Source organism: Chlorocebus sabaeus, chromosome 10 (assembly GCF_047675955.1).
Source record: "Chlorocebus sabaeus isolate Y175 chromosome 10, mChlSab1.0.hap1, whole genome shotgun sequence".
NCBI lineage: Eukaryota > Metazoa > Chordata > Mammalia > Primates > Cercopithecidae > Chlorocebus > Chlorocebus sabaeus.
The window spans coordinates 20,791,373-20,817,023 of record NC_132913.1 but is presented as its reverse complement, the minus strand read 5'-3'; the positions used below and the strand labels follow the sequence as shown (position 1 = coordinate 20,817,023).

At 40.2% G+C, this 25,651-nt stretch overlaps 1 protein-coding gene across 10 annotated transcripts in view; it reads left to right on the top strand.

Moving 5' to 3' along the window:
- The window catches only part of ZRANB3 (zinc finger RANBP2-type containing 3), a 317,061-nt gene extending 293,820 nt beyond the window's left edge, over positions 1-23,241 (top strand). For 9 of the 10 annotated variants that reach the window (XM_007964840.3, XM_007964841.3, XM_007964845.3 and 6 more), the window contains 6 exons: positions 3,496-3,597; positions 5,054-5,196; positions 14,014-14,124; positions 15,153-15,555; positions 19,484-19,615; positions 22,021-23,241. In XM_007964840.3, coding sequence (XP_007963031.3) covers positions 3,496-3,597; positions 5,054-5,196; positions 14,014-14,124; positions 15,153-15,555; positions 19,484-19,615; positions 22,021-22,119 — 990 coding nt within the window. In that variant the 3' untranslated portion in view covers positions 22,120-23,241. The remainder of the gene's footprint in view (positions 1-3,495; positions 3,598-5,053; positions 5,197-14,013; positions 14,125-15,152; positions 15,556-19,483; positions 19,616-22,020) is intronic. The other variant, XM_007964848.3, reaches the window with a different exon arrangement.
- Positions 23,242-25,651: the final 2,410 nt, after the last annotated feature.

Sequence of the window (25,651 nt, the reverse complement as noted above, 5' to 3'; positions counted from 1 at the left end):
AAGATTGTCATTGTTTTACATGTTCTAAAGTCTTAATGGAAAACAGTGGGATTCCGATATCTGTCTTTGTGTTCAGTTTGTTGAGACAGCATTTCATGTAGCCACTGGAAAAAGTCACCATACGTTTGTGAAAGAATGAGAGTGGAAAAGGCAAACAGTATCTTGCTATTAGTATGAAAACACAACTTGCTGAAAGTGAGAATCTATGGCCTGGATAGATTATTAATACTTTTATTTGGTCTAAAATTTTAAATTTCTTTTTTTTTTTTTTTGAGACGGAGTCTAGCTCTGTCACCCAGGCTGGAGTGCAGTGGCACAATCTCGGTTCACTGTAACCTCCGCCTCCCAGGTTCAAGCGATTCTCCTGCCTCAGCCTCCCGAGTAGCTGGGATTGCAGCGCCCACCACCACACCCAGCTAATTTTTCTATTTTCAGTAGAGACAGGGTTCCAGTGTGTTGTCCAGGCTGGTCTTGAACTCCCGACCTCGTGATCTACCTGCCTCGGCCTCCCAAAGTGCTGGGATTACAAATGTGAGCCACTGCGCCCGGCCTAAAGTTTTAAATTTCGAATCTTTATAAGTATAATAAGATAGTATTTGAAACTTTTAAAACTCATGGTCCATTATATCGATGTTTAAAAGATAATATGTTGGAGATGACCAAACTTTCCGTTACAGGTTTTCTACTAAACCAAATGTAGATATAGATAGATAGTGTACCATGTAATAATCTTCTTTTAGGAGGAGATGGCTAGGATCATGAATACCAGCATCCCCAAGCAGCCTCTAGCATAGAACAATAACTGAGAGAGAGACACCAAGAACCAAGCCAGGCAGTAATCAATTCTCCTCTTACAGGTGTGGAGCCTGATCTACCATGTGGAGCCTCTGACATGGTGAACCGGGCTACAGGGAGCATCAGTGACTCCTTTATTCATCTTGAGGCAGGTTTAAATGCCTGAGCCACCCTCATCCCCCGTGTTGGGAGAGCTTTAGGCCATGCTTCTTTCTCAGACCATCACAGGAGAGGGACAGAGAAATGGTCCCAAGAGGGGCTTGAAGGTAGACAAAACCAAAGGACAGACACCAGGCAGAGCATACCACAGAAATCCAGAAGCCCTTAAATTCTTTAATCTTTTTTAACTCTATACAGTGAAAGCTCTGCCTCTTGGATTACCTGATCAGTGTTGTATCCCTGTTGGGGTGCAGACAGAGAACTGCAGGCTCCTGGTAGAGGGTATAATGCACCTGCTGCCAAACCAAACCACAGCGACCATCTCGCTGACCCATATTCAGGCTCTGCCGCCAGCCTAGTAGCCTGCTTCTTCTTGACATTTCTGTTAATGGTATCAAATATAGTTTTATGACTGTTCTAAATACTTACATGTCTCTTTACCATAAAATGTTATCACCCAAATAATTTTCCAAACACAAGACACTGAGCAGATGAATTGTTGACATATCTTTTCACAACCAGAGTAGAGCTGAAATGAAAGCTTTCCTTTTCACCTTAAAAGAGCTGAAGTAAGGCTGGGCACAGTGGCTCATGCGTGTAATCCCAACTCTTTGGGAGGCCGAGGCAGGCGGATCACCTGAGGTCAGGAATTTGCGACCAGCTTGACCAATATGGTGAAACCCCGACTCTACTAAAAATACAAAAATCAGCCGGGCGTGATGGCAGGCACCCGTAATCCCAGCTACTTGGGAGGCTGAGGCAGGAGAATCACTTGAACCCGGGAGGTACAGGTTGCAGTGAGCCAAGATTGTGCCACTGCACTCCAGCCTGGGCAACAGAGTGAGACTCTGTCTAAAAAAATAAAAATAAAAATAATTCCTAGTTCACTGCCTAAAAGGATACCCCTTTAAAGGAAGAGTAGTAACAGACATTTAGCATCCTGTGTCGTATTAGAACTGTTCATTTCAGCCAGAATCCCATGTCTATATCAGGGTTTAGAATTACATACCAATTTTTTTTTTTTTTTTCCTGAGATGGAGTCTCTCTCTGCTGCCCAGGCTGGAGTGCAGTGGTGGGATCTCGACTCACTGCAACCTCTGCCTCCGGGGTTCAAGCAGTTCTCCTGCCTCAGCCTCCAGAGTAGCTGGGATTACAGGCACGTGCCACCACGCCCAGCTAATTTTTGTATTTTTTGTAGAGACAGGGTTTCACCATGTTGGTCAGGCTCATTTCGTACTCCTGACCTCGTGATTCTCCCGCCTTGGCCTCCCAAAGTGTTGGGATTACAGGCGTGAGCCACTGCACCTGGCCTCAAAATTTTTAATCAGTGCGTACTTTTTGTATGTTTTTCTCCAAAGTAATTGTGGGAGCTGTAACTTTTTTTTTTTTAACTGAGAGAATATGAGTTCAACTATTGATAAAGTAGATTTTCGTATGAGAGATTCTTCCCATTTATAAAGGAAATACCTCTACTGCACCGCTGTATGTGGTTACTTTGTACCCTTAAGATTTCAGAGACTGGGCATGGTGGCTCATGCCTATAATCCTAGCACTTTGGAAGGCTGAGGTGGAAGAATCACTTGAGCCCAGGAGTTCAAGGTGTTAGGATCACATGAGCCCAGCAGCCTGGGCAACATGGTGAAACCCTGTCTGTACAAAAAATAGAAAAAAATTAGTCAGGTGTGGTGGAATTTGTGCCTGTAATTCCAGCTACTTGGGAGGCTGAGGTGGGAGGATCACATGGGCCCAGGAGGTTGAGGCTGCAGTGAGCCGAGATCATGCTGTTGCACTCCAGCCTGGGTGACAGAGTGATACCTTGTCTCAAAAAAAAAAAAAAAAGGGAAAAAAAAGATTTCAGGATGTTGTGCACCGATGGTTGGGACCTAAATGCAGTTCCACTTACTCTCCAGGTGGTACTATTGGCAAACAGTCCTCATTGACTGATACTGTGACATTGCTTTGGGGGAGCAAATTTTTAAGTAACTTCTCTAGAATTGATCTTTCTGCCTTCTCTTTACTTCCTTGTTCCTGTAACAATGGACAGGCTTATCATTTGGTGAAGGTTATTCAGACTATTCCTTGATACCCTTCTTTGATGTGATACTTATGTTGTCAGTGAGTATAAAGAAGTTTATTTGCAAATTTGGGAATGGTTGTGCTACTGTTAACTTCAAGGATATAATATTCTTCTATATTAATTTGCAGTGTATAATTTTATTGTTTTTATACATATTTCCAAGATTAGTCAATAGAAAAGAATATGACACAGCAGTAAACAAAGCATTCCAGGCTGAAGGCAATAACCTTGGGGTAGGCATGGGCAGTGGAAGCACCCAGTGTGGTAGAGAGCCTGCCTTCCCTTCTTGGCTCACAGTTTCTCCAGAGGAGCCATTTTGGTGGACCCTTGTCTAGAATGTGTCACCTCAGTTTTTCTTTTAGGAGACTAGGCATATTGTGTCAAAATATAATTATTTTCATTTAAAATAGTTTCTAGTGCCTATACAAAAATAGATTGTTAGTGTCTTCCTAATCTATCATCAGGGTGGAAAACAGATGAGCTGTAATTTCATTCCTTTGGATATAAAATTAGACCTTTGGGAAGATTTACCAGCAAGCTTTCAGCTGAAACAAAATCGCTCACTGGTAAGAATAGTTTTAAATAAAATGGCTTTATTTACGTTAAATAAACTTGTTTTAATAATTGTAATGATCATTTTGAGTTTAAGTTTAAAAAGCACTTTGTGTCATGTTATGGAGTCAAATCACTGGTTGCATTTTCTTCAGTCTAGGTGGTGCCTATTAATTACCCGGTGCTAAGAATATATGTGAAATCTGTTTCCTTGGCAAATGATCACACCTACAGTTGCTGTTTCTGTGGATAGAATCGTCCTCACATTATTTAATTTCTCATTCACAGGATTAGCAGCTGTGATATTTGTATCTGCTAGAATCACATTTTTTCTACTAAGGTTAAGTTCTAACAATGACAAATTCCAAGAGCAGAGATAATACCTTATTGGGTGATTCTTGATTCATTAGCAGAAGCACCAGCATGCAGCTCCAGGCCAAGTTCCTGCCAGGGAGGTCTTAACACTCATCTGTGGCTGATTTTCCTTCACTGCCAAGAAGGGTCATTCTGCGCAGGGGCTAACCCAGCATGCTGTGTGCCATTTTTACAAGAAAATGGTGATTATTTTTTTTACCATTTGAGTGGAAATGAAGCATTGCCCATAGGTCAGCTATACCTGTTTTAAATGAAAAGGGAACAGTAAGCTATTTATTTGGAATCATCTAATCCTGATTCTCAGAGTCCCAAAAAATAGCCAGTTATGTATACTTGACTGGTAACCCTACTAAAAATGTCCCAGATTTATTGATTTTTTTTTTTCCTGTGAAAACTTAGGCATCATTTACAAAGCGATTCTCAGATGTTGCACTATCATTCTGTCACCTAGTTTTGCCTTGACCCCAGCTGGGATATGTACTTCCAGACCTTTTTTGGTCTCAATGAGCATATTATCACTGTTGATCTATATGTGTTAAGGGCATACACTGCATGTCCTGAAACATGCCTTTAGAGAAGCTTTGGATTGAAAAAGATCTCTTGGCTGGGTGTGATGGCTCACTCCTGTAATGCCAACACTTTAGGAGGGTGAGGTAGGAGGATCACTTGGGCCCAGGAGTTTAAGAGCAGCCTGGGCAACATAGTGAGACCCTGTCTCTACAGAAAATAGAAAAACTAGCCAGGTGTGGTGGCATGTGCCTGTAGTCCCAGCTACTTAGGAGACTAAGGCAGCAGGAGGACTGCTGGAGGTCCAGGCTGCAGTGAGCCGTGATCATGCCACTGCACTCCAGCCTGGGCAACAGAGCAAGACCCTATCAAAAAGAAAAAAAAAGTATCTCTTGAGAATGCTGTAGGTAGTTCACAATAAAGATATGAAAATTGTGTCAAATTGAAGAAAGCATTAGGTTATGGAACTCAAAAGCCTATTTGGGGGACATAACAAAATAGCAGTCTTCTGATGTTATAAATAGGCTCACTTTCAAAGGAAGATGACTGTGAGCTGTTAACTCTTTTTATTATCTCATTTTCTGCCAGATTTTGAGATTTGTTCGAGAATGGAGTAGTCTAACTGCCATGAAGCAAAGAATAATCAGGAAAAGTGGACAGCTATTCTGTAGCCCAATTCTTGCTTTGGAAGAGATCACAAAGCAACAAACCAAACAAAATTGCACCAAAAGGTATGAGTTGTCTTTTTTTTTTAATTTTGTATTGTATTACTTTTCATGGTTCTTTCTACAGTAGGGTCTGAGGCATCTTTTGGAACTATTAATGAAATCCTGATGAGTTATGAGAAAATTATGAATAAAATCACAGCCATATTATTTCATAACAACATAGTTATATGTTTAGTGAATTTGATAAAATCTGCTAAAAGAGATCAGGTTGTCCAGATCTTACTCTCCATGAGTCCCATTCATCAACAAAAAGACCAGAGTCACAGGATGGTGCAACCTGTGACCTGCCAAGCCTGGGACACTTATTAGCAACAGGAATACATTTTACTCTTAGAACATCAGAGCATGCCTCTGGACCCCATCTGCTTGGCCCCTCTGTGGGGGAATATGATGCTGTGCAGCAAGGGAGCTGGTTCTGTTTGAATGCATCACCACCCAAGTAATGGAAGATAACTATAATCAGGTCCATGATTAGAAATGAAATAAAAGGAAAGGTTGACTGTCAGATATTTGTGACTGTTTTGCCCTTATCATTACAGGTTCCTTTCTAATCTCTGTACATTTGATTTCCTTCCTTGCCATCACAATCATCTTTATCCACTCAAGTCTCTCCATGTGTGATCTCAAATCCCCGTTCTTTGTAAACTCTTTTCTTAGCATCAAGCAAGTATTATCAGGAAAAGTGGTCTGCTGTTTTGTAGCCCAGTCCTTGCTTTTGAAAGAGATTGCAGGCTGGGCGCCGTGGCTCATGCCTGTAATCCCAACACTTTGGGAGGCCAGGGTGGGTAGATTGCATGAGCCCAAGAGTTCAGTGATCAGCCTAGGAAACATAGGGAGACCCTGTCTCTATAAAAAAATAAAAATTAGCCAAGTGGCACACTCCTATAGTTCTGGCTACTCAGGAGGCTGAGGTGGGAGGATCACTTGAGCCTGGGAGGTTGAGGCTGCAGTGAACTGAGATTGTACCACTGCACTCCAGCCTGGGCAACAGAGTGAGACCCTGTCTCAAACAAAACAAAACAAAACAAAGAAATTGCAAAGCAACAAAGCAAACGGCAGCATTGGCAGAGAAAGCCCTTTAACTCTTGCTGCCTCCATACACTGGTAATCTCTCTTCATCCTTATATTTCATCAGTTTGTCAGAGAGGTTTCCTTTCTCTAGCTTTTTCCATGCACACAGGTGAAAAAAAATCCAGGGGTTGGAGGGGGAGCAAGGGACCGATAACATGGTTGATTAAATAAATTATGATAGTTCCATAACATGGTTGATTCAATAAATTATGATAGTTCCATATAGTGAAAATCTTTTCCACTGTTTCAAAGTATGGCATATAGCACATTTATTTGTTTGTAAGAACAAGGAATAATACTTATGATAAATTGTTAAGGGTAGATATAAATTATAAAAAAAAAAAGGGATGGAGACATAAACTTTACTATTTGCACAACTTGCTATTACTGACATAGAAATTATCTAGAAGGATACCTTAGAAATTCTTATCACGGGTTTCTCTTGGACAGTGGTTTTCAATTGGGAGCAATTTGGTCCCCTAGGGTGGTAGTGTCTGGAGACATTTTAAATTGTCTCAAGTAAGGGATGTGACTAGGGAGTATCTAGTGGGTAGAGACCCAGGATGCTGCTGAGAATCCTACAGTGAACAGGACTGCACCCCCCAAAACAGAATTATCCATTTCAAAATGTCTATATTACCACTGTTGAGAAATCTTGCTCTAGGGCATAAAACTTGAGGATTTGTGGAGGTAGTAGGGACTTTATACTTTATGCCAAGATTACAAACTCATTTGACTAAAAACAAAACAAGAATCACAAATGAATGAATGAGGTCAGTTATAAAACTAGAAAAGGATGAGATATGGGCTGAGACTATGTCAAACAGGCAGATTTGGAACCCATCTGAAGTCATGCAAATTCAGATTTAAAAATAAAATATTGGGCTGGGCATGGTGGCTCATGCCTCTAATTCCAGCACTTTGGGAGGCCAAGGAGGACAGTTTTCTTGAGCCCAGAGTTCAAGACCAGCCTGGGCAACATGGCAAAACCCCATCTCTACGAAAAACAGATAAATTAGCCAGGCATGGTGGTGCATGCCTGTAGTCCTAGCTACTTTGGAGACTGAGGCGGGAGGATCACCTCATCCCCTGGAGGTCGAGGCTGCAGTGACCCATGATTGCGCCACTGCACTTCAGCCTGGGAGACAGAATGAGACCCTGTCTCAGAAATAAAATAAAATAAAACAAAAATTAAATTAAATTAATAAAATTTAAAAATACTGGCTAGCCATGGTGGCTCACACCTGTAATCCTAGCACTTTGGAAAGCCAAGGTGGAAAGATCACTTGAGGCCAAGAGCTTGAGACCAGACTGGTTAACATAGCGAGACTCTATCTCCACAAAAACCCAAAAAATAGCCAGGTATGGTGGTTCACGCCTGCAGTCCCAGCCATTCGGGAGGCTAAGACAGGAGGATCACCTGAGCCCAGTGGCTGTGATCATGCCACTGCACTCCAGCCTGGGTGATAGAGCAAGACCCTGTCTCAAAATGAATAAATAAATTTAAAATGCTGTATGAGTACGGTAAATTAATACTGTATGAGTACAGTAAAGCCCTTTGACTAATTGAATTTATCCATAAGTTGCCAGTTTTGGACTCTTGGCCTGAACTCTTCTGTAACGGTTGATTTTTTTTCCCATGGGCATGTGCCATTTTCTATAAAAATACATTTAAAATATATGTGTTACATATTTTTATATATATATACACACACACATGCTTACACATAAGTGCACACATATACACACACATATATCAAAAAGCACAATGCCTATTTTATTTTTCCCAATACTTCCAGTCCTCTCAATCTTTCTCATTTTTGTAACCAGTCTTTGTTGACCTTCTCTTTCTCACATGATCATAATTCTCTTCAGAACTGAATTTCTAGCTATTTCTAAATATGCCCTATTATTTCTTCTCCATTGGACATGGATGACCACTTAAAGTACCAACTGAGAAAGGTGACTGATCAGATTTAAAAGCAAAAGTCAATTCATAAAACCAAAGTCAGACACACAATGTTATTTATAAAATTATATATAGATAATATATTAAGGATATAACTTGTGTTAACAAGCAGCAGATTAATCAGATTTGTATTTTTTAGAATACAGCAGTATTCTAAATGTAAAAATACATTGTATTTTTTAGCTCTAGCAGCAGTTGGGAGATTAGATCAAAAAGGACAAGACTCAAAGTGGGGAGATAAGTTACATTTTTCTATCGCTGCCATAACAAATTACCACAAATTTAGCAGCTTAAAACAACACACATTTATTATCTCACCCTTCTATAAGTAAGAAGTCCAAGTTGGCTGTTACTAGTTTTCTAGTAGTGCTCTGGATTTTACAAGGCAGAAATCAAAGTGTTGGCTGGCTGGGCTCTAGTTGATAAGCTTGGAAAAGAATTCACCTCCAAGCTCACTAAGATTGTTGGCAGAACTCAGTTCCTTGCAGTTGTAGGTCTGAGTTTCCTGTTTATTGCTGGCTGTCAGCTGGACTGTCAGCTACTAGAGGCCTCTCTGTGGTCCTAGCACGTGGACCTCTACGTATTTCTCCTTGGAATCTCTCTGCCTTCCTCTTCTGCTTTTAAGGGCTCAAGTGATTACATTGGGCCCACTCAGTAATCTCCCTATCTTAAAGTGAGCTGATTAGTAACCTAATTATATCTGTAAAGTCCTTTTATAGCATTATCTAAATTAATGATTGATTAAATAACCTGGGGACAGGAATCCTAGAGGGTATCTTAAAATTCTGCCTACTACACAAGTTAAAAGACTGTTCTAGTATACCTGGAGAAAAATGATGAGGATCTATATTAAGTGATTACAATGGGAATCAGGAAAGAGAATGAAGAGAGCTATTAAGGAGGTATGTCTAGAGACTTGGTGACTGATTATAGAGAGGCAGAGGGAGAGAGGCCCCCAGGGAAACCAACTTAGCAACATCATAAAATGAAACCTCTGTACCTGCAGCGGGGAGATACTATCAGGAAGCATTCTGATTCTTGCTGCAGAACCCAAAGTAAGTCTCAGTAATTTGGAATAACTATGTATCTCTGAAAGCAAATGTGAAATATGCTGTTGAATAGCAGCATTGAGTGGCAGTCTGTATGAGGACCAGTTAGACACTGTCCTATCAATTTATTTTCTAGAGAAACTGAATCAGAGAGTCTCCAGACCTGGAAACATCAGGTTCAGTAAAGAGTGAGGTATTAGATTGAAAACTAAAACTCCCCAGATCCTCTTTTTGGCACAGCTTTCAGATTGACAGCAGCGACAGTTTACTTCCTAAACAGGAGGTTAGAGGATTTCTGTCTTAAAAGTATTGAATGGTTCTGAAAAAAGACCTATAGTTAACTGACTTTGGGCATTCCCCCAAATGCAATGGCTAGGTCTCCAACCAGATTATCCGCCAGTGATGTCCACCAGTTTGCAGGCCCCATCCAAGCTCAGAGCTTGCAGTCAGCTTTTAAATATCTCACTTTTACATGTGAATGGAAGCCAAGATTACCTGCCATTGTTATGGTTACCAGTACCATTTATCAGAGGCAGGCCTAATTCACTTGGAGCCCTGTCATGTTTAGGATGCCAATTGTTTAATCACTAGTTATAGCTGAGCTCCAAAGCAGGTCAGAAATCCAGAGCCCAAGATTGTGTTCATTGATGTGGGCCACTTTGCAACGTACACTCTTCTTACAAAAATTGCTATCTTCCACTCCCGTCCCTATCCAGGAATTTGTTTAGTAGACAACATCCTTCCTTCTCTATTTACTAAAATTGGGATTTACCATAATCCTTTTGGGAGTTGGTGAACTTCCTCGCAAACCTCAGCAGAAAATTAAGTATTGGCAACTTGCAACTACATTTGAAAAGTTGTCAGCTCCCTTTTTTGGAATTGGTTCATCTGTTTCTTGTGGTTTCCAAAAATTTATTCTTAAACCTCTTGTAGGAAAGCAAAAGGTTATTTTTAGTTTCTAAATCTCTGACTAGATTTCTCAGCATCTTTTAAAGTTACTGAATTAGGTTTTTAAGCTTTTAAACATTGAATAATAATACCTCAGGCAAGGCTTAATATCCCATTGCCCCTAAAGCTAGGAAGCTTTTGAGTTCATTTAGAATTCACAGAAATACTTTCCCAAGTGCATTTTCCAAGGGAATAAAATGGTTGAAGAAATTGTTGGAGGTGGGGCCAGAGAAGGAGGAAGTTTGGGAACTAAAAGGGCAAGTGAAAGAACTCTACAACAATTTACTGTGCTTTAACTACTACTACTACTGCCCAGACTGGAGCACGATGGCTTAATTTCCTTTTTGCTCTAAGAAAGACATGCAAGTAGAGTGCAAACATGTGAAAAGATATTCCCCCTTACTCTTAATAGGAATGCAAATTTTAAAATCTACAATGAGATACCTATCACTATTAGCAGAGACTTTAAAAATGACATTGTGCTAGTGAAAGAGAAGAAACATACTCTTATTTGTTGCTGGTGGACACGCACACTGGTATAACCTCAGAGGAAAGACATCTGTCAAAATCTACCCACATTTAAGACACCTAAGACCTTTGACCAAGGAATTCTATTTCCAGGGATTTATTCTACAGATACATGATGTGTAGAAAATATCATATATAACGATATCTATTACAGCATTGTTTGTGATAGCAAAGACTAGAAACAACCTAAATGTCCATTTATCAGAGACTGATCAAATATATGGTTTATCCATATAATGGAATAACATGGAGCCATTAAAAAGAATAGGGAAACTATGAATCCTAATAAGGAAAGATCTCTGAGAAGCATGTTTTGGTAAAAAGAGCAAGGTGAAGATTAGTATATATGCTATGCTATTATTTATTTCTAAAAATAAAAGGTATAATGAAGAATGAGTGCTAGTGGGTATGGGTATCTTTTTGTTTTGTTTTTTGTTTTTGTTTGAGACAGGGTCTCAATCTGTTGCGCAGGCTGGAGTGCACTGGCATGATCTCAGCTCACTGCAACCTCTGCCTCCGGGGTTCAAGTGATTCTCCTGCCCCTGCCTCCCGAGTAGCTGGGACTGCAGGTGCACACCACCATGCCCGGCTAACTTTTGTATTTTTAGTTGAGACAAGGTTTCACCATGTTGGCCATTCTGGTCTCGAACTCCTGACCTCAAATGATCCACCCGCCTTGGCCTCTCAAAGTGCCAGGATTACACACGTGAGCCACTGCACCCAGCCTCAGGTTTCTTTTTGGAGTGATGAAAATATTCTGGAATTAGTGGTGATGGTTGTACAACCTTGTGAATATACTAAAATGCACTTAATTGTAAACTTTTAATTGGTGAATTTTATGCCATGTAAATGATATATCAATGGAAATGCAAAAATAAGTAAATAAAAGGTATACACCTATACTCAGAAAAGAAATAAACTATTTATTTATTTATTTATTTATTTATTTATTTATTTATTTTGAGACAGAGTCTCTCTCTGTCACCCAGGCTGGAGTGCAGTGGCGCATCTCAGCTCACTGCAGCCTCCATCTTCCTGGGTCAAGTGGTTCTCCTGCCTCAGCCTCCCGTGTAGCTGGGATTACAGGCATACACCACTATGCCCAGCTAATTTTTATACTTTTAGTAGAGACAGGGTTTCACTATGTGAATGTGTGAAAAGATATTCCCCATTACTCTTAATAGGAATGCAAATTTTAAAATCTATGATGAGATACTTATCACTATTAGCAGAGACTAATATGTTGGCCAGGCTGGTCTCGAACTCCTGACCTCAGGAGACCCACCCACCTTGGCCTCCCAGAGTGCTGGGATTACAGGTGTGAGCCACCATGCCAGGCCAAAAATAAACTATTTCTAAAATGAGCCAGACACGGTGGCTCACACCTGTAATACCAGCACTTTGGGAGGCTGAGACGGGCTGAGACAGGCCTCGCATGGTGGTGCATGCCCGTAATCCCAGCTCTGGGAGGCTGAGGCATGAGAATAGCTTGAACCCAGAAGGCAGAGATTGCAATGAGCCAAGATAGTGTCACTGCACTCCAGCCTGGGCGGCAGAGTGAGACCCTGTCTCAAAAAATAAAATAAAGGCCGGGCGCGGTGGCTCAAGCCTGTAATCCCAGCACTTTGGGAGGCCGAGACGGGCGGATCACGAGGTCAGGAGATCGAAACCATCCTTGCTAACCCGGTGAAACCCCGTCTCTACTAAAAAATACAAAAAAACTAGCCGGGCGAGGTGGCGGGCGCCTGTAGTCCCAGCTGCTCAGGAGGCTGAGGCAGGAGAATGGCGTGAACCCGGGAGGCAGAACTTGCAGTGAGCTGAGATCCGGCCACTGCACTCCAGCCTGGGCAACAGAGCAAGACTCCGTCTCAAAAAAAATAATAATAAAATAAAATAAAATAAAGTAAAATAAATTAATCAACCTTTCTGCAAAGATGAATTCGCATGTCTGTGAGAGATAGGGAAATATACTATTTCTCTAATGATATCCAGAGTTCCTAAAAGATCTTTTGGTCTAATTGGTGAGGGACATATTGTACACATCCCAGGGATGTCAGTCAGACTCCAGTTACTGCTCTCTCAGTGTGATGGCTTCCAGAAGACATGCAACAAAATGACTCAAGGTCATTTTGAGTCAAAATAAAATAAAAACAAAACTGGCAACAGAGGTAACTTTTGGGGAGGGACAAAAGGAAGAAAGGAGTGAGAGAGAAAATTATTCATCACCATAAACACACTTGTTTGCCTTTTGAGTTTAGAACCATGTGCTTATATCACCTAATCAAAAATGAATAAAATAGTTTATTTAAAAAAGGAAACCTGTTTGTTAAATCTATCCTAATAACATAAAGCAAATTTCTAAAATTTTACCTACAATTGCACGATTCCATTTTGATTGAACTTTAATTTTATTGTCAAGCTGCCTAATTAAGAAGCATTCAATAATATTAAGAAATTCATGTTTAAACTAATTTCCAAAAAAGTCTATAATAGGTGTAAACCACCAGAGAAAGTAGGCCAATTAATATAATTGGAAGGAATTAATTGGGTAATTGCATTTCACCAACTTAAATTCCCCCATCACCTTTAATTGGAATAACTTCTCTTTACTTCTAGTCCCTGAACCATTGTGTGGTATTGTTAGTGTTGGGTGATAAGGTTCTGAATCCCACATCAAGGGTGGCTTTATTTCTGTGGAAGAATCCATAAACCTTATATGGGCTGATAATAAGGGAAACAACCTTCAGATTACAGAAGATGTGATTGAACCCAGTTAACTGAAAAGAGACTCAGTTTACCCAAACACTGATACACCATTATAACTGACTAAGGTGATTTGGAGAAGCCTTGAAGGGATGACCAAGAGGGAAGTAAAATACATTTAGAGATTTTCTGCACAGCTTGCCAAGCAGTTTCCTTAAGGCTGTCAGTTGTGCGTGTATTTGATCATTTCTTATTCTCACACCCACTCCTTTTTCCCCTAAATGAAAATTGGTCCAAAGGATATTGAATGACTCTTGGATTTCTTAGAAAAAGAAATTTGAGACAACTAATTTGGAACAAAGAAATGTATTTCTCACATAATGAACACCAAGATAAAGGGTAAAAATTCCATTTTCTAACTTGAGTTTTAGCACAGTGAATAGAATTGTGCTTGCTTTTTCTTCTATTGCTTTTGCAAGGAACAATGTGAACATGCAGTAGAGACTTTTTTTATGAGATAGAGGGAATCTATTTAACATATCATTGTTTTAGATACATAACCAAAGATGATGTTGCCATAGCTTCAGTGGATAAAGTGAAGAATACTGGGGGCCATGTCCGTCTGATCACAAAGGAGTCCAGGCCACAGGATCCTTTCACAAAGTAAGGTTTTTCTACTACTAGTATATAGTAGTACTAATTCCACTCCTTTACATTTTGATATTCAAAATAATGTCTCACCTTTGCGTGACCACTTTAGACGTTACAAAGAACTTTCACAAGATAGTAGCTCTTCAGTTGTCCTAGCAACCTGTTGAGGTACCTGGTGTCCTCATTTTAAACATTAAAGATGAGGAAGGACACTGAGACCAGGTGGACTAAGTAACCTGCCCCATGGCTTGGGGGTAGATGCCAGGAGACCTGAGGTTAAATCTGGGCTCTGTCCCTCAATCTTGAGCTCCATCATTAGAAGTCTTTCTTTTAACTCTTTCAAACAACCATGGAAAAATAGAGCAGCTGTTGTTACTTCCCAAGTAGGACTTTCTAACAAAATTGAGTAGTGTACCTTTTCTTTTATTCTAACAAGTTGAGCACATATCCTATTATGTTTTGTATCCTAGCATGTTTAATTTCATCAACTCTGCGTTTACCTGTAGGAGCAAGTCTTCTGTTCTAATTCCTATCAGCACTGTCAGCTATTTCACTCTGTCACTTTATGGCTGTGACTCTGTTTCCTGTGTGCAAGCAGAGGCTGGAGGAGAGAGTTTGTAATGACTTCTCTGAGCTAATGAGGTGTGTGACCCCATATATTTAAGGAGCAGGGTAGCCGCTAAGCTTTAGTTGGGGTTTTACATTAGCCCGTCCTTTCCCAGCCTGAAGAAGCATTTTCTAACAGCTTCTCCAGATGTTTCACATGTTTTCATGTTTCACATGTTTCCAGATCATTTAACACGAGAGCATCTAAATTCCCAAGAGAGGCAACATATTTATATTCAAATTAATTTTTGTAACACACCATTCTTCCTTTCATGGCATGGAATATAGAGTGCTGACTATAGCTATTTTATTTCTACACTGTGATCCGTGTTTACTATTTATCCGTATAGAAACTTTGATAACCTTTATATGAAGCAATTACTATTTAGAGTATTCATTCATTAGTTACCTATTCAGTGTTTTTTCAATTGTAGAAAATTTCTTGAAGATGGAGCCTGTGTCCCATTTCTAAATCCAAACACAGTGCAGGCAGATCTCACTGTGAAGCCCTCTACATCCAAAGGCTATTTGCAAGCTGTGGATAATGAAGGAAATCCACTTTGCCTTCACTGTCAGCATCCCACTTGCCAGACTAAGCAAGCGTGTAAAGTGAACGCTTGGGATTCACGGTTTTGCTCTCTGAAATGTCAGGAAGAGTTTTGGATTCGATCTAATAACAGCTACCTGCGAGCCAAAGTATTTGAAACTGAACATGGTGTGTGTCAGCTCTGTAATGTGAATGCACAAGAACTCTTTTTACGTCTGAGAGATGCCCCTAAAAGTCAGAGGAAGAAACTTCTGGATGCTACCTGGACTTCAAAGCTCCCATTAGAACAGGTAAGTTATAATCATGTGATAGATAGAAGGCAGCATTGTACTGAGTAATGAATATTGACTCTCTAACTTTATTTTTTACATTTTAACATGGAAATATTCAAATATATAAAAGGAGAGAAAATAATGGACCCATATGTCCATCAGCCAGCTTTAACAGTTTCCAGCATTTTGGCATTGATTTTTGTCTGCCATTGACTCACTTGTTTGTTTCTCCTAGAATATTTTATTTTATTTTATTTATTTATTTATTTATTTTTTTTTTTGAGACAGAGTTTCACCCTTGTCACCCAGGCTGGAGTGCAGTGGCGCAATCTCAGCTCACTGCAACCTCTGCCACCTGGGTTCAAGTGATTCTTGTGCCTCACCCTCCCAAGTAGCTGGGATCACAGGCATGTGCCACCACGCCGGGCTAATTTTTGTATTTTTAGTAGAGACGGGGTTTTGCCATGTTGGCCAGGCTGGTTTTGAACCCCTGACCTCAGGTGATCCACCCGCCTCAGCCTCCCAAACTGCTGGGATTACAGGCATGAGCCGTCACGCTCACGCCCGGCCATCTCCTAGATTATTTTAAGAAAATTCCAGACATTTCTTTTCACTCTTGAATATTTTCATTCTGTATCTCTCACAAGTAAAGACCTCCTTCCTTCCTTCTATCCTTCCTTTCCTCTCCCTCCCCTCTTCCCCCCTCCCTCTTCCCCTTTCTCTCTCTCTCCCTTCCTTTTCTCCTTTCCTCCTGCACTCTTTCCTAGTCCTCATTTCCTTTCCTCTCTTTCTTTTAAATATAATCCCAGTACGAGTTATCACACCCAACACAATTACAATTCCTTAATTATACTAAGTCTATGCTTGGTTTCCCAGGTTGTCTCAAAAATGCCTTTTGGCAGGCGCAGTGGCTCACACCTGTAATTCTAACACTTTGGGAGGCCAAGGCAGGTGGATCACCTGAGGTCAGGAGTTTGAGACCAGCCTGGCCAATATGGAGAAACCCCATCTCTACTAAAAGTATAAAAATTTAGCCAGGCGTGGTGGCGGGCACCCGTAATCCCAACTACTCGGGGGCTGAGGCAGAAGAATCGCTTGAACCTGAGAGGCAGAAGTTGCAGTGAGCCGGGATCACGCCACTGCACTCCAGCTTGGGCAACAGAGCAAGACTGTCTCCAAAAAAAAAAAAAAAAAAAAATAGCATTTTATAGTTACTTTGTTCAGATTAGTATCAAAATGTCACCCACATAGTATATTTGATTATAATGCTTCTTATGCTTCATTTAATCTATAATAGCACCCCATTCCTTTTTTATACTATCAATGGCTGAATATACTGGATCATTTGCCATTCCGGATTTGTCTCCCTGTATCGCAAGGTATTGTTTGACATGTTCTTCTATTCCCCCAATTTTCTGAATAATAATTGTAAGATCTAGAGGCTTAATTTCATTCTCATTCACTTATTTTGGGAAAAGATCTTAACAGGTGGTACAGTGTATCAAGAGACACCTATGGTCTGGCAATTCCCCTTTCCATATGTTAATATTGAATGACAAGGGGCAGACAGATAACCCAGAAATGTAGTCCATCACAATCAGAAGGCTATGTATGTGTGTATACACTCACATACATATATGTGTTCATTGCATTGAAAAATGTAATTTTAATACACCAATTTATGACAAATTATTATTTATAGCACACTATCATCAGTATTCACTTTCATTTCCAAAATTCAGTTGGATTTCTAATCTTGCTATCTGAACAATTCTAAATTTCAAAGCAGGCCAGGCTTTGGCTCATACCTGTAATCCCAGTACTTTGAGAGGCCAAGGTGGGAAGATTGCTTGAGCCAAGAGTTATCAGCCTGAGCAACATAGTGGAACCCCTTTTTTCCAAAAAGAAAGAAAAGAAAAGAAAAGCAAAATTAACCGGGTGAGGTAGCATGCACCTGTAGTCCCAGCTACTTGGTTGGCTGAGATAGGAGGATTGCTTGAGTCCAGAAGGTCAAGGCTGCAGTGAGCTGTGATAGTGCCACTGCACTCCAGCCTGGGCAGCAGAGCGAGACCCCATCTCTAAATAAAATATAATTTTGTAGTGTGCTTAATTTAAGAAGAATCACCCCTCAGCCACTGTCTGCCCACTAAAATATTGGATGAATTCCTTCCAGTTAGACAAATTATGTATTTTTATTTACCTAGGACAGTGTTGCTGAATTATGAGCAAATGAATTAATCAGCATTTCTGTAAAAATGAATTCGCATGTCTGTGAGAGATAGGGAAATACACTATTTCTCTAATGATATCCAGAGTTCCTGAAAGATCTTTTGGTCTAATTGGTGAGGGACATGTTGTACACATCCCAGGGATGTCAATCAGACTCCAGTTACTGCTCTCTCAGTGTGATGTCTTCCAGAAGACATGCAACAAAATGACTCAAGGTCATTGAAAGCAACCTGTCCAGGAATGCAGAAGTAGTCTAATAGACATCCAAAACAAAAGTGCTCTGAGAATAAGGAACACAATAGGCTCGAATTAGGTGGGACTAGTTAAAGAGAGTGATTTTATACATACATATATATATATATATATATATTTTTTTTTTTGAGATTGGGTCTGGGGTCTCACTGTGTTGCTCGGGATGATGTTGAACTCCTGGACCAAGCGATCCTTCTGCCTCAGCCTCCCAAACATCTGGGATTACAGGCATGCACTACCACATCAAGTGATTCTTTCAAGAGGCGGGCAAATTTCGGATATCCAAGAGTGGCCCCAAGTGATTTGCCTTACAGTTGCTTGGAATAACTAAAGAAGCATCTTCTGAATTATTGAGTCTGTCAGAGTGGGGGCTGCTCAGAGAGAAGGAATTGGTTTAAAAAGGCAAAGCCAAAATGGATTTTTTTTCCTAAGACTATGCCATTTGCTTGATGCACAAGACCGCCATTTGTAGTAGCTTCTTACAATGCCAACCTCGAAAACAAAAATCAATAATTCTTCTAACAGTAGTTGGGAAGTTCAGCACAGAAGAGAAGATAAGGCAGGCAGTAACAAAGGTCAGCTGGACAAAGTTTACTGCTCCAACTTGCTGCCTCTTGTGACTCCTCATGGGCCAGCACTATTGATCAGGTCATTGTGCCTGACACGCTTTCTTAAACAGGCTTTATACATAATCATGGGTTCCCAAGGCCAGCAGCTGTTAAGTTGAAGGAAATAAAAGCAAGTGCCACACTCATCTCTGTGATATTTAGACAACTGCATTTCCATGGTGTGAGTTGGTTTTACTACCTCAGGTAAAATGATAAAATACATCCCATTTTAATGTAGGTTATCACTGATTAAATATAAAATGTGTGTATATGGACTGGCCTAAATAAAGGCTACTTTAAATGGTCATCTTTAATTATTCCAAATATACAAGTTACAGATATTTGTTCTAGAAATTTCATTCCAGTTCACGTAACTTGGAAAGTTCTCTGGTGAATAGTATAAAAGTTCTAGGTAATAGCTATTGACATTAAACTGCCATTTTGTGTAGTGACAAAAGCATTTAGGTCAACAATTAAAGATTGTTTGACTCAGTAGTATTGAGAAGTTTTAAATTTCTAACCTATTGTTATGCTTTTCTTAGATTTGGTTTAGTGAATATATAAACTAACTTACAGGTGCAGAAAAACCAGTTTTTCCCAATCTGTCAGGAGTCTTGGTATTTTATATTTTCTTGTAATTCTTTCAAAATGAGGTAAGGGAGAAAAAAAAAACACATCTTATTGCTTTCAAACTTCAAACAGAGGGTTTTTTTCTACTCACAATAAAAGCTATTAAAAGCTCTCCTGATGTATTTTTCCCCATGATTTTCCTGTATAAACATGATTGCACAATGCAAAACCAACAAACACTTCTTGCAGTATATGTTGAAAATTGCTGACTTGTATTCTTATTGCAGCTAAATGAAATGATAAGAAACCCAGGGGAAGGACATTTCTGGCAGGTGGATCACATCAAACCAGTGTATGGGGGAGGAGGACAGTGTTCCCTGGACAACCTGCAGACTCTCTGCACAGTCTGTCACAAAGAGGTCAGTGAAGCTCTCATATAGCTTTGACTGCATCCTGAGAAGTCAGATGGAAAATTGTGCACACAGGTGTGGAAGATTATGTGGATGAATTTATTCCTGGTCTGAGATTCGAGGCGCATTTTACTCCTTTCATCATCTAACACTTGCCTTTCCTCTCAAGGCCCGTGTCACAGATGCAAGAAAGGCTGCTTCCCTTTTCATTCATTCTAGGGCCAAGACATTTGCACCACTACCAAGAAAGAAATGAATACAATTTACATATTGTCTTGATGAGACCCAAACTGGAAGTTTGGTGAATTGGGGCAGTGATACATGTTTGCATATAACTAAGGATATCCTGAAATATCTGAAAACATTGATAAGTTATCTCTAGGACCAACTCAGTTCAACATACAAAGGTTTCATTGCTGGCCAAAGTGTATGAAACCAATTAACTCTGCCCCATCTTTTGGTAGTTACTTACCTGTTGCTTAGAATGAGAGGAAAAAAACACATACTATTGTTTATCTACCAGGATAAATTTTTTACAGGCAGTCCAGTAAAAGGTAATGGGATTTACCTGTTGAGATCATCTTAGAAATATTCAATATGCAACTTCGTATTCAACTTTTTTTCAGTTACAGCAAAATCTAAGCGTTTCTCATGTTCTCTAACCATTCATAACTTACATCATCTAAAATGACTGCATAATACAATATTCTATTGAGCAGATCTCTACTGTACTTTACTTAACCATTCCCATACTGATTAATACTTATTTAAATTTTTCTGCTTTTATACATCATGCCACCAAGCACACTTTTTGTAAACAAAACTGTTTTCTGCATTTTGAGGTCATTCCTTAAGGTAGATTATCATGTGTAAAAATCACTGAGTCAAAAGTATTTGGATATTTTTGACAATGTAGGAACTTATCACCAAACTGTTTTCCAAAGAACTTTACTCATTTATGACCCCAGAAGCCCACTTAACTGCCACTGGGTGCGGCCAGCGGGCGCCATTGTGGTGCAAGGGGAGAAAGGCCTGAAATTGTTTTGTTTGCTAAAGACACTGATGTTTTAAAAAGATGCTAATCAGTTATATTTAAACTTTTGAGAACTATTTCAGATCCTTTGCCAATGTTTATAATATATGAACTCTTTACTACTCTTTTTTTTTTTTTTTTAAGACGGAATATTGCTCTGTCACCCATGCTGGAGAGCAGTGGCATGATCTCAGCACGATCTCGGCTCACTGCAACCTCCGCCTCCCGCCTCCCAGGTTCAAGCTGATACTCCTACCTCAGCCTCCTGAGTAGCTGGGATTACAGGCACCCGCCACCACACCCAGCTGATTTTTATGTTTTTAGTAGAGACAGGGTTTCACTGTGTTGTCCAGGCTGGTCTCGAATTTCTGACCTCAGATGATCCACCCACCTCGGCCTCCCAAAGTGTTGGGATTACAGGTGTGAGCCACCGCCCCCCACCGTAAGCTTCTCTTCTGTCCTTACTCTTTCCACGTGGATCACCTCACATGGACTTAAGTTGGAAAAAAAAAAAGTCATCTGATTTCTCAGCTGTGCAAGTTAGTAGCAAATTCAAGACCTATATGAGAATTAAGAAGTAGCCAAAGAAAATGCAGCCCTTTCTGTAATTATTTTTTTAGATTCTCATGAAAAATGTTACTTGTGGGATTAGTGGAAGAATCCATTTCTGGTCTATGTCATTTTATTTTCTATACCAGCTCATCTGTTGAGTTGGAAATGGCCTCTGGGATCAGAGAATAGGAAGTGGGTAGATTTTCTTCACTGGGTAATCCCAAGTTGCCTTAAGAACTCCCACTTGGGGAGGCCGAGGCAGGTGGATCACCTGAGGTCAGGAGTTCGAGACCAGCCTGGCCAACGTGGCAAAAACCCCGTCTCTACTAAATATACAAAAATTAGCTGGGTGTGGTGGCAGGTGCCTATAATCCCAGCTACTCTGGAGGCTGAGGCTGGAGAATCGCTTGAACCTGGGAGACAGAGGTTGCAGTGAGCTGAGATCACACCACTTCACTCCAGCCTGGGCAAAAGAGCAAAACTCCATCTCAAAAAAAAAAAAAAAAAAAAACACTCCGGCTTAGATGGGAGAATCAGGGCCTCCCTATTCTCCAAATGAGGAATTCATGCTGTCACTGGGTAGCAAGACATCCCCTAAGTTGTATGTTTCTCCTGCTACGTTGGTCCTAAGAACCTAGGACCTCAGGGACTTGCCAGAGCTGCCGAGATACTCTGCCTTGTCGTTTGGTAACTCTTTAATAGCCAGCCACTGGGAAATGGGTGTAGTGACAGTGTAGATTTTCCAGACTAACAATACAAAGAGTTTTTGAGCTTCTGTAGCTAGTGCTTTTTTCCTAACATGTACACATGCATATTTTTTAACTTTTAGAGAACTGCCAGACAAGCTAAGGAAAGAAGCCAGGTGAGAAGACAATCTCTAGCATCAAAGCATGGATCAGACATCACACGATTTTTGGTGAAGAAGTAAAGTAGAAAAAGATATGAATGAATGACAAATGGTTTACATGTGGAAGACTTTAATACAAAAGTTTTCCATGTTTGTTTAATATATTAAGAGTAAAAATTTTCTGAACAAAAATCAAGAACTCAAATTCTCTTGTACTAATTATTTTAGTGTTAATTACATTTTGAAAGTACTTAACAGAAACTAAGATACAATACTAAATATTTCTGTGGCCTTATTGATTTGATGCAGACTCGCAATTATGTTTCAGCAATGTTTTGTTAAGCTCTTTACCCCTAATATGCCTAATCACTGTATTGTGCATAGATGGTGTTTAAAAAATGTACTCTCAATTACCTAAAAATGCTTCTGGATTAGTATTGTTCTGGACTGTCATGGGTATGAATGGAACATTGCAAAACCTCATGGGAAATTTCAGACACAAATCATTATTTGGGAATTCTGGGCCAAGCATTACCAGCTTGCTTAGGATTCAAGAGAGATTGTACACTGAATACCTCCAGAATGAGCTTGGGGTACACATTTTGGGTGTTGCTTTTCTTGCTTTTATAGCCAGTCATCTTTATCAAAAATATCCTTTTCAAAATGAAATACCTATGGTGTTTGCGGACAATTTGGGGGTTCTGTGTAAAGTAATTGTTAAAACTATTAAATAACTGAAAACATAAAATGTAAAATGCCACTTAAGCTTGAATATCTTTTTTAAAAAATGAATCAAACTATGCTTACTGTTGGCCGGGCGCTGTGGCTCACACGTGTAATCCCAGCACTTTGGGAGGCCAGAGCGGGCAGATCATGAGGTCAGGAGATAGATTGAGACCATCCTAGCTAATAAGGTGAAACCCCATCTCTTCTAAAAATACAAAAAAGTAGCCAGGCATGGTGTCGCACGCCTGTAATTTCAGCTACTCAGGAGGCTGAGGCAGGAGAATGGCTTGAACCCGGGAGGCGGAGCTTGCAGTGAGCCGAGATCACGCCACTGCACTCCAGCCTGGGCGACAGAGGGAGACTCCGTCTCAAAACAAACAAACAAACAAACTAGGCGTACTGTCAAAATACTCTTTGTCTTCTGGTTCTCATTTTCTGTTTTTAAAACCCTCTGTTATTAAAGGTATGTTTCTGGTACTTCTTTTAAAAAGAGTGATGATGATAAAACACTTTATAATAAGGCATAATCAGATGGTTATATGCATTTAAAGATACAGTGATAACATTAAAATGTAATTGACATAAAATAAGAGTGATAATGAAACAAACCCGGGGCCTAATCCTGCAATATGTCAGAATCATGAGAGCAAAGAGTCAGAACTATACAAAATACAGGACCAAGGAAGAATTACATTCCCAAAAGGGAGCTGTTTGTAAATACTACTAGGACATACACTTCTTTAGTTTGAGCATTTTCCCATGTTAATTAATAGCTAGTGTTTTACAACATAAAGGACTTGTTTTTAGAAAGATTAAACAATCAAAGATTATACAACTACAGTTGTTCCTCAGGTTCTATTTCATTATATGAGATCATTTCATGTTGGCTATTATATAAATGAAGTTGGGCTTTCTTTGGCCTCCTTTCTGCTTAGTTGGTCAGACTCTCTTTGCAGTTTTCTGCCTCATTGCTAAGGTAACCTAGGATTTGTCATGGTTGAGAGCCAAGAAGCAGGCACGCTGCCTTTTGTCCAGCATGGGGTGTTTGCAAGCAATGTCTAAGTAGGTCAAATTTGAGGGGAACTCACTCTTCAGATCACACTAAGGTGATAATTCTAAGGAGAAAGTTCTCACATGTAAGAACTGTGTGATGATTTGAGGTGAAACAATCTATGAAGCTAGGCTCAGTCTACACCAGGTTTCAGAATTCTAATTAAAAATGCCATAAGGAGCAGTGAGCATTTGCTGTACAGGATGCTGACTGGCTCATCCCCATCCCTTCCTGACACGTCTCAGAGCTTTGTGTCCTGCCTTCCCCTAACTTGGTTTGCATTACTTGTGGGGCACATTGAGACGAAGGGTTCTGAGACTGAAAATAAAGATAGAGATTGATCTAATAACCAGGACCAAAAGGGCATCTTGAGGAGACTGTTCTTTCCTCCTCACAATCTGAAACAGAAGCTCCCCACTATGTATGGCAAATGGGATGTTATGACAGAGGGACACAGAAAGTATCAGAGCAAGCAGCAGATCCTGAGTGCAGAAAGAAGTGCAGATGCCCCCCAGGAAGAAGATAGCTGCTGCCACTCTGGAGATGGCATGAAAAACACAGGTGGGTAGAATGAGTGTAAAAGAATAGGCCCGGCTCTGAAAAGACTCACAGAAGGTGCAAGATACAGTTGAGGCTAAGAAAACAACAACAAAAAAAGGCTCTGGCCAGGTGTGATGGCACTTGCCTGTAGTCCTAGCTACTCAGGAGGCTGAGGTAGGAGGGTCACATAAGCCCAGGGGTTCATGACCAGCCTGGCCCCATCTCAGAAAAGAAAAAAGGCTCTGGATCCAGGGAACAGAGCTGGGAAGTGGTAGCTGAGGAAGGAACCCACTTACGATAGGAAACCACATGAAAATATGCCTGTGGGTAGGGGTAGGGTGGGGAGGACTTCCGGAGCATGGTGGGCTCACACACACAAACCGCACAGTCAGCATCAGGCTGGCCTGCCTTCCTGTTCCCGTCACTGGGTGACATTGATCCCAGACACATTCTGATGACTAGTAAAGTTGCTTTTAGTAGCCCCAGAGCCAAGAAGAAGAATTCATATGGAATTGTTAAAGACGCCCACTCTTAGCATTAATTACAGCGCAACATACATTTCTTGAGGAGATTTTCCTGGGACAAGTGAATACCCTCTACATTTTCTTAACTGGATGGAAAAAGGATTTTCTGCCCATACATCTTGCTAATAAATCAAATCTCTTCTTCAGATTCTTGAGTGAAACATTTAAAATACAGTTTCTTTAGAAATAAAAAAGTATGAGGCATTTTAAATTACGTGACAAAAAAGTCAATGCTCTTGCGCTCTTTACAGTAAATAGGTTGTGTTTACTCATAGGATACAGAATCATGGCTCTCAAACATCAAAAATAAATTGTAGAAATAGTATCTCATTTTCTGTTGCATATTATTAGCCTGTCTCTCATTCCATCATTTGTTCTTTTGAACTGGAAAATTGTGGGCTCCTAGTCACTGCACTAATCTAACTGAATATCCAACTACCAGAAAAAGTTTTATCCTATCTCAAGTTTGTCAGTTGCTTTATACGGTTAAGGGTGTTTTTGCCACCCTGGTTGTGTTCATAATTACCACTGAGAAATGTCACTGTTATTAAAATACATTCTGTGTTCCAACTACCTGCCTCTCTGCCTTAGCAGTTTCTCTCCCACCTCCCTCAAATCATTGACTAAGGTCTTTCTGGCAGTAGCTTCTAGCTATTTTCTGGAAACTGGCCTCTGGTACACCTTAAAAATATTGTTAATTATTCCACATTTGCTAAAGTGTTTATATTTCATGATCTCTCTGCTCTTACACATCTGCCTTCCCTGCAACTAG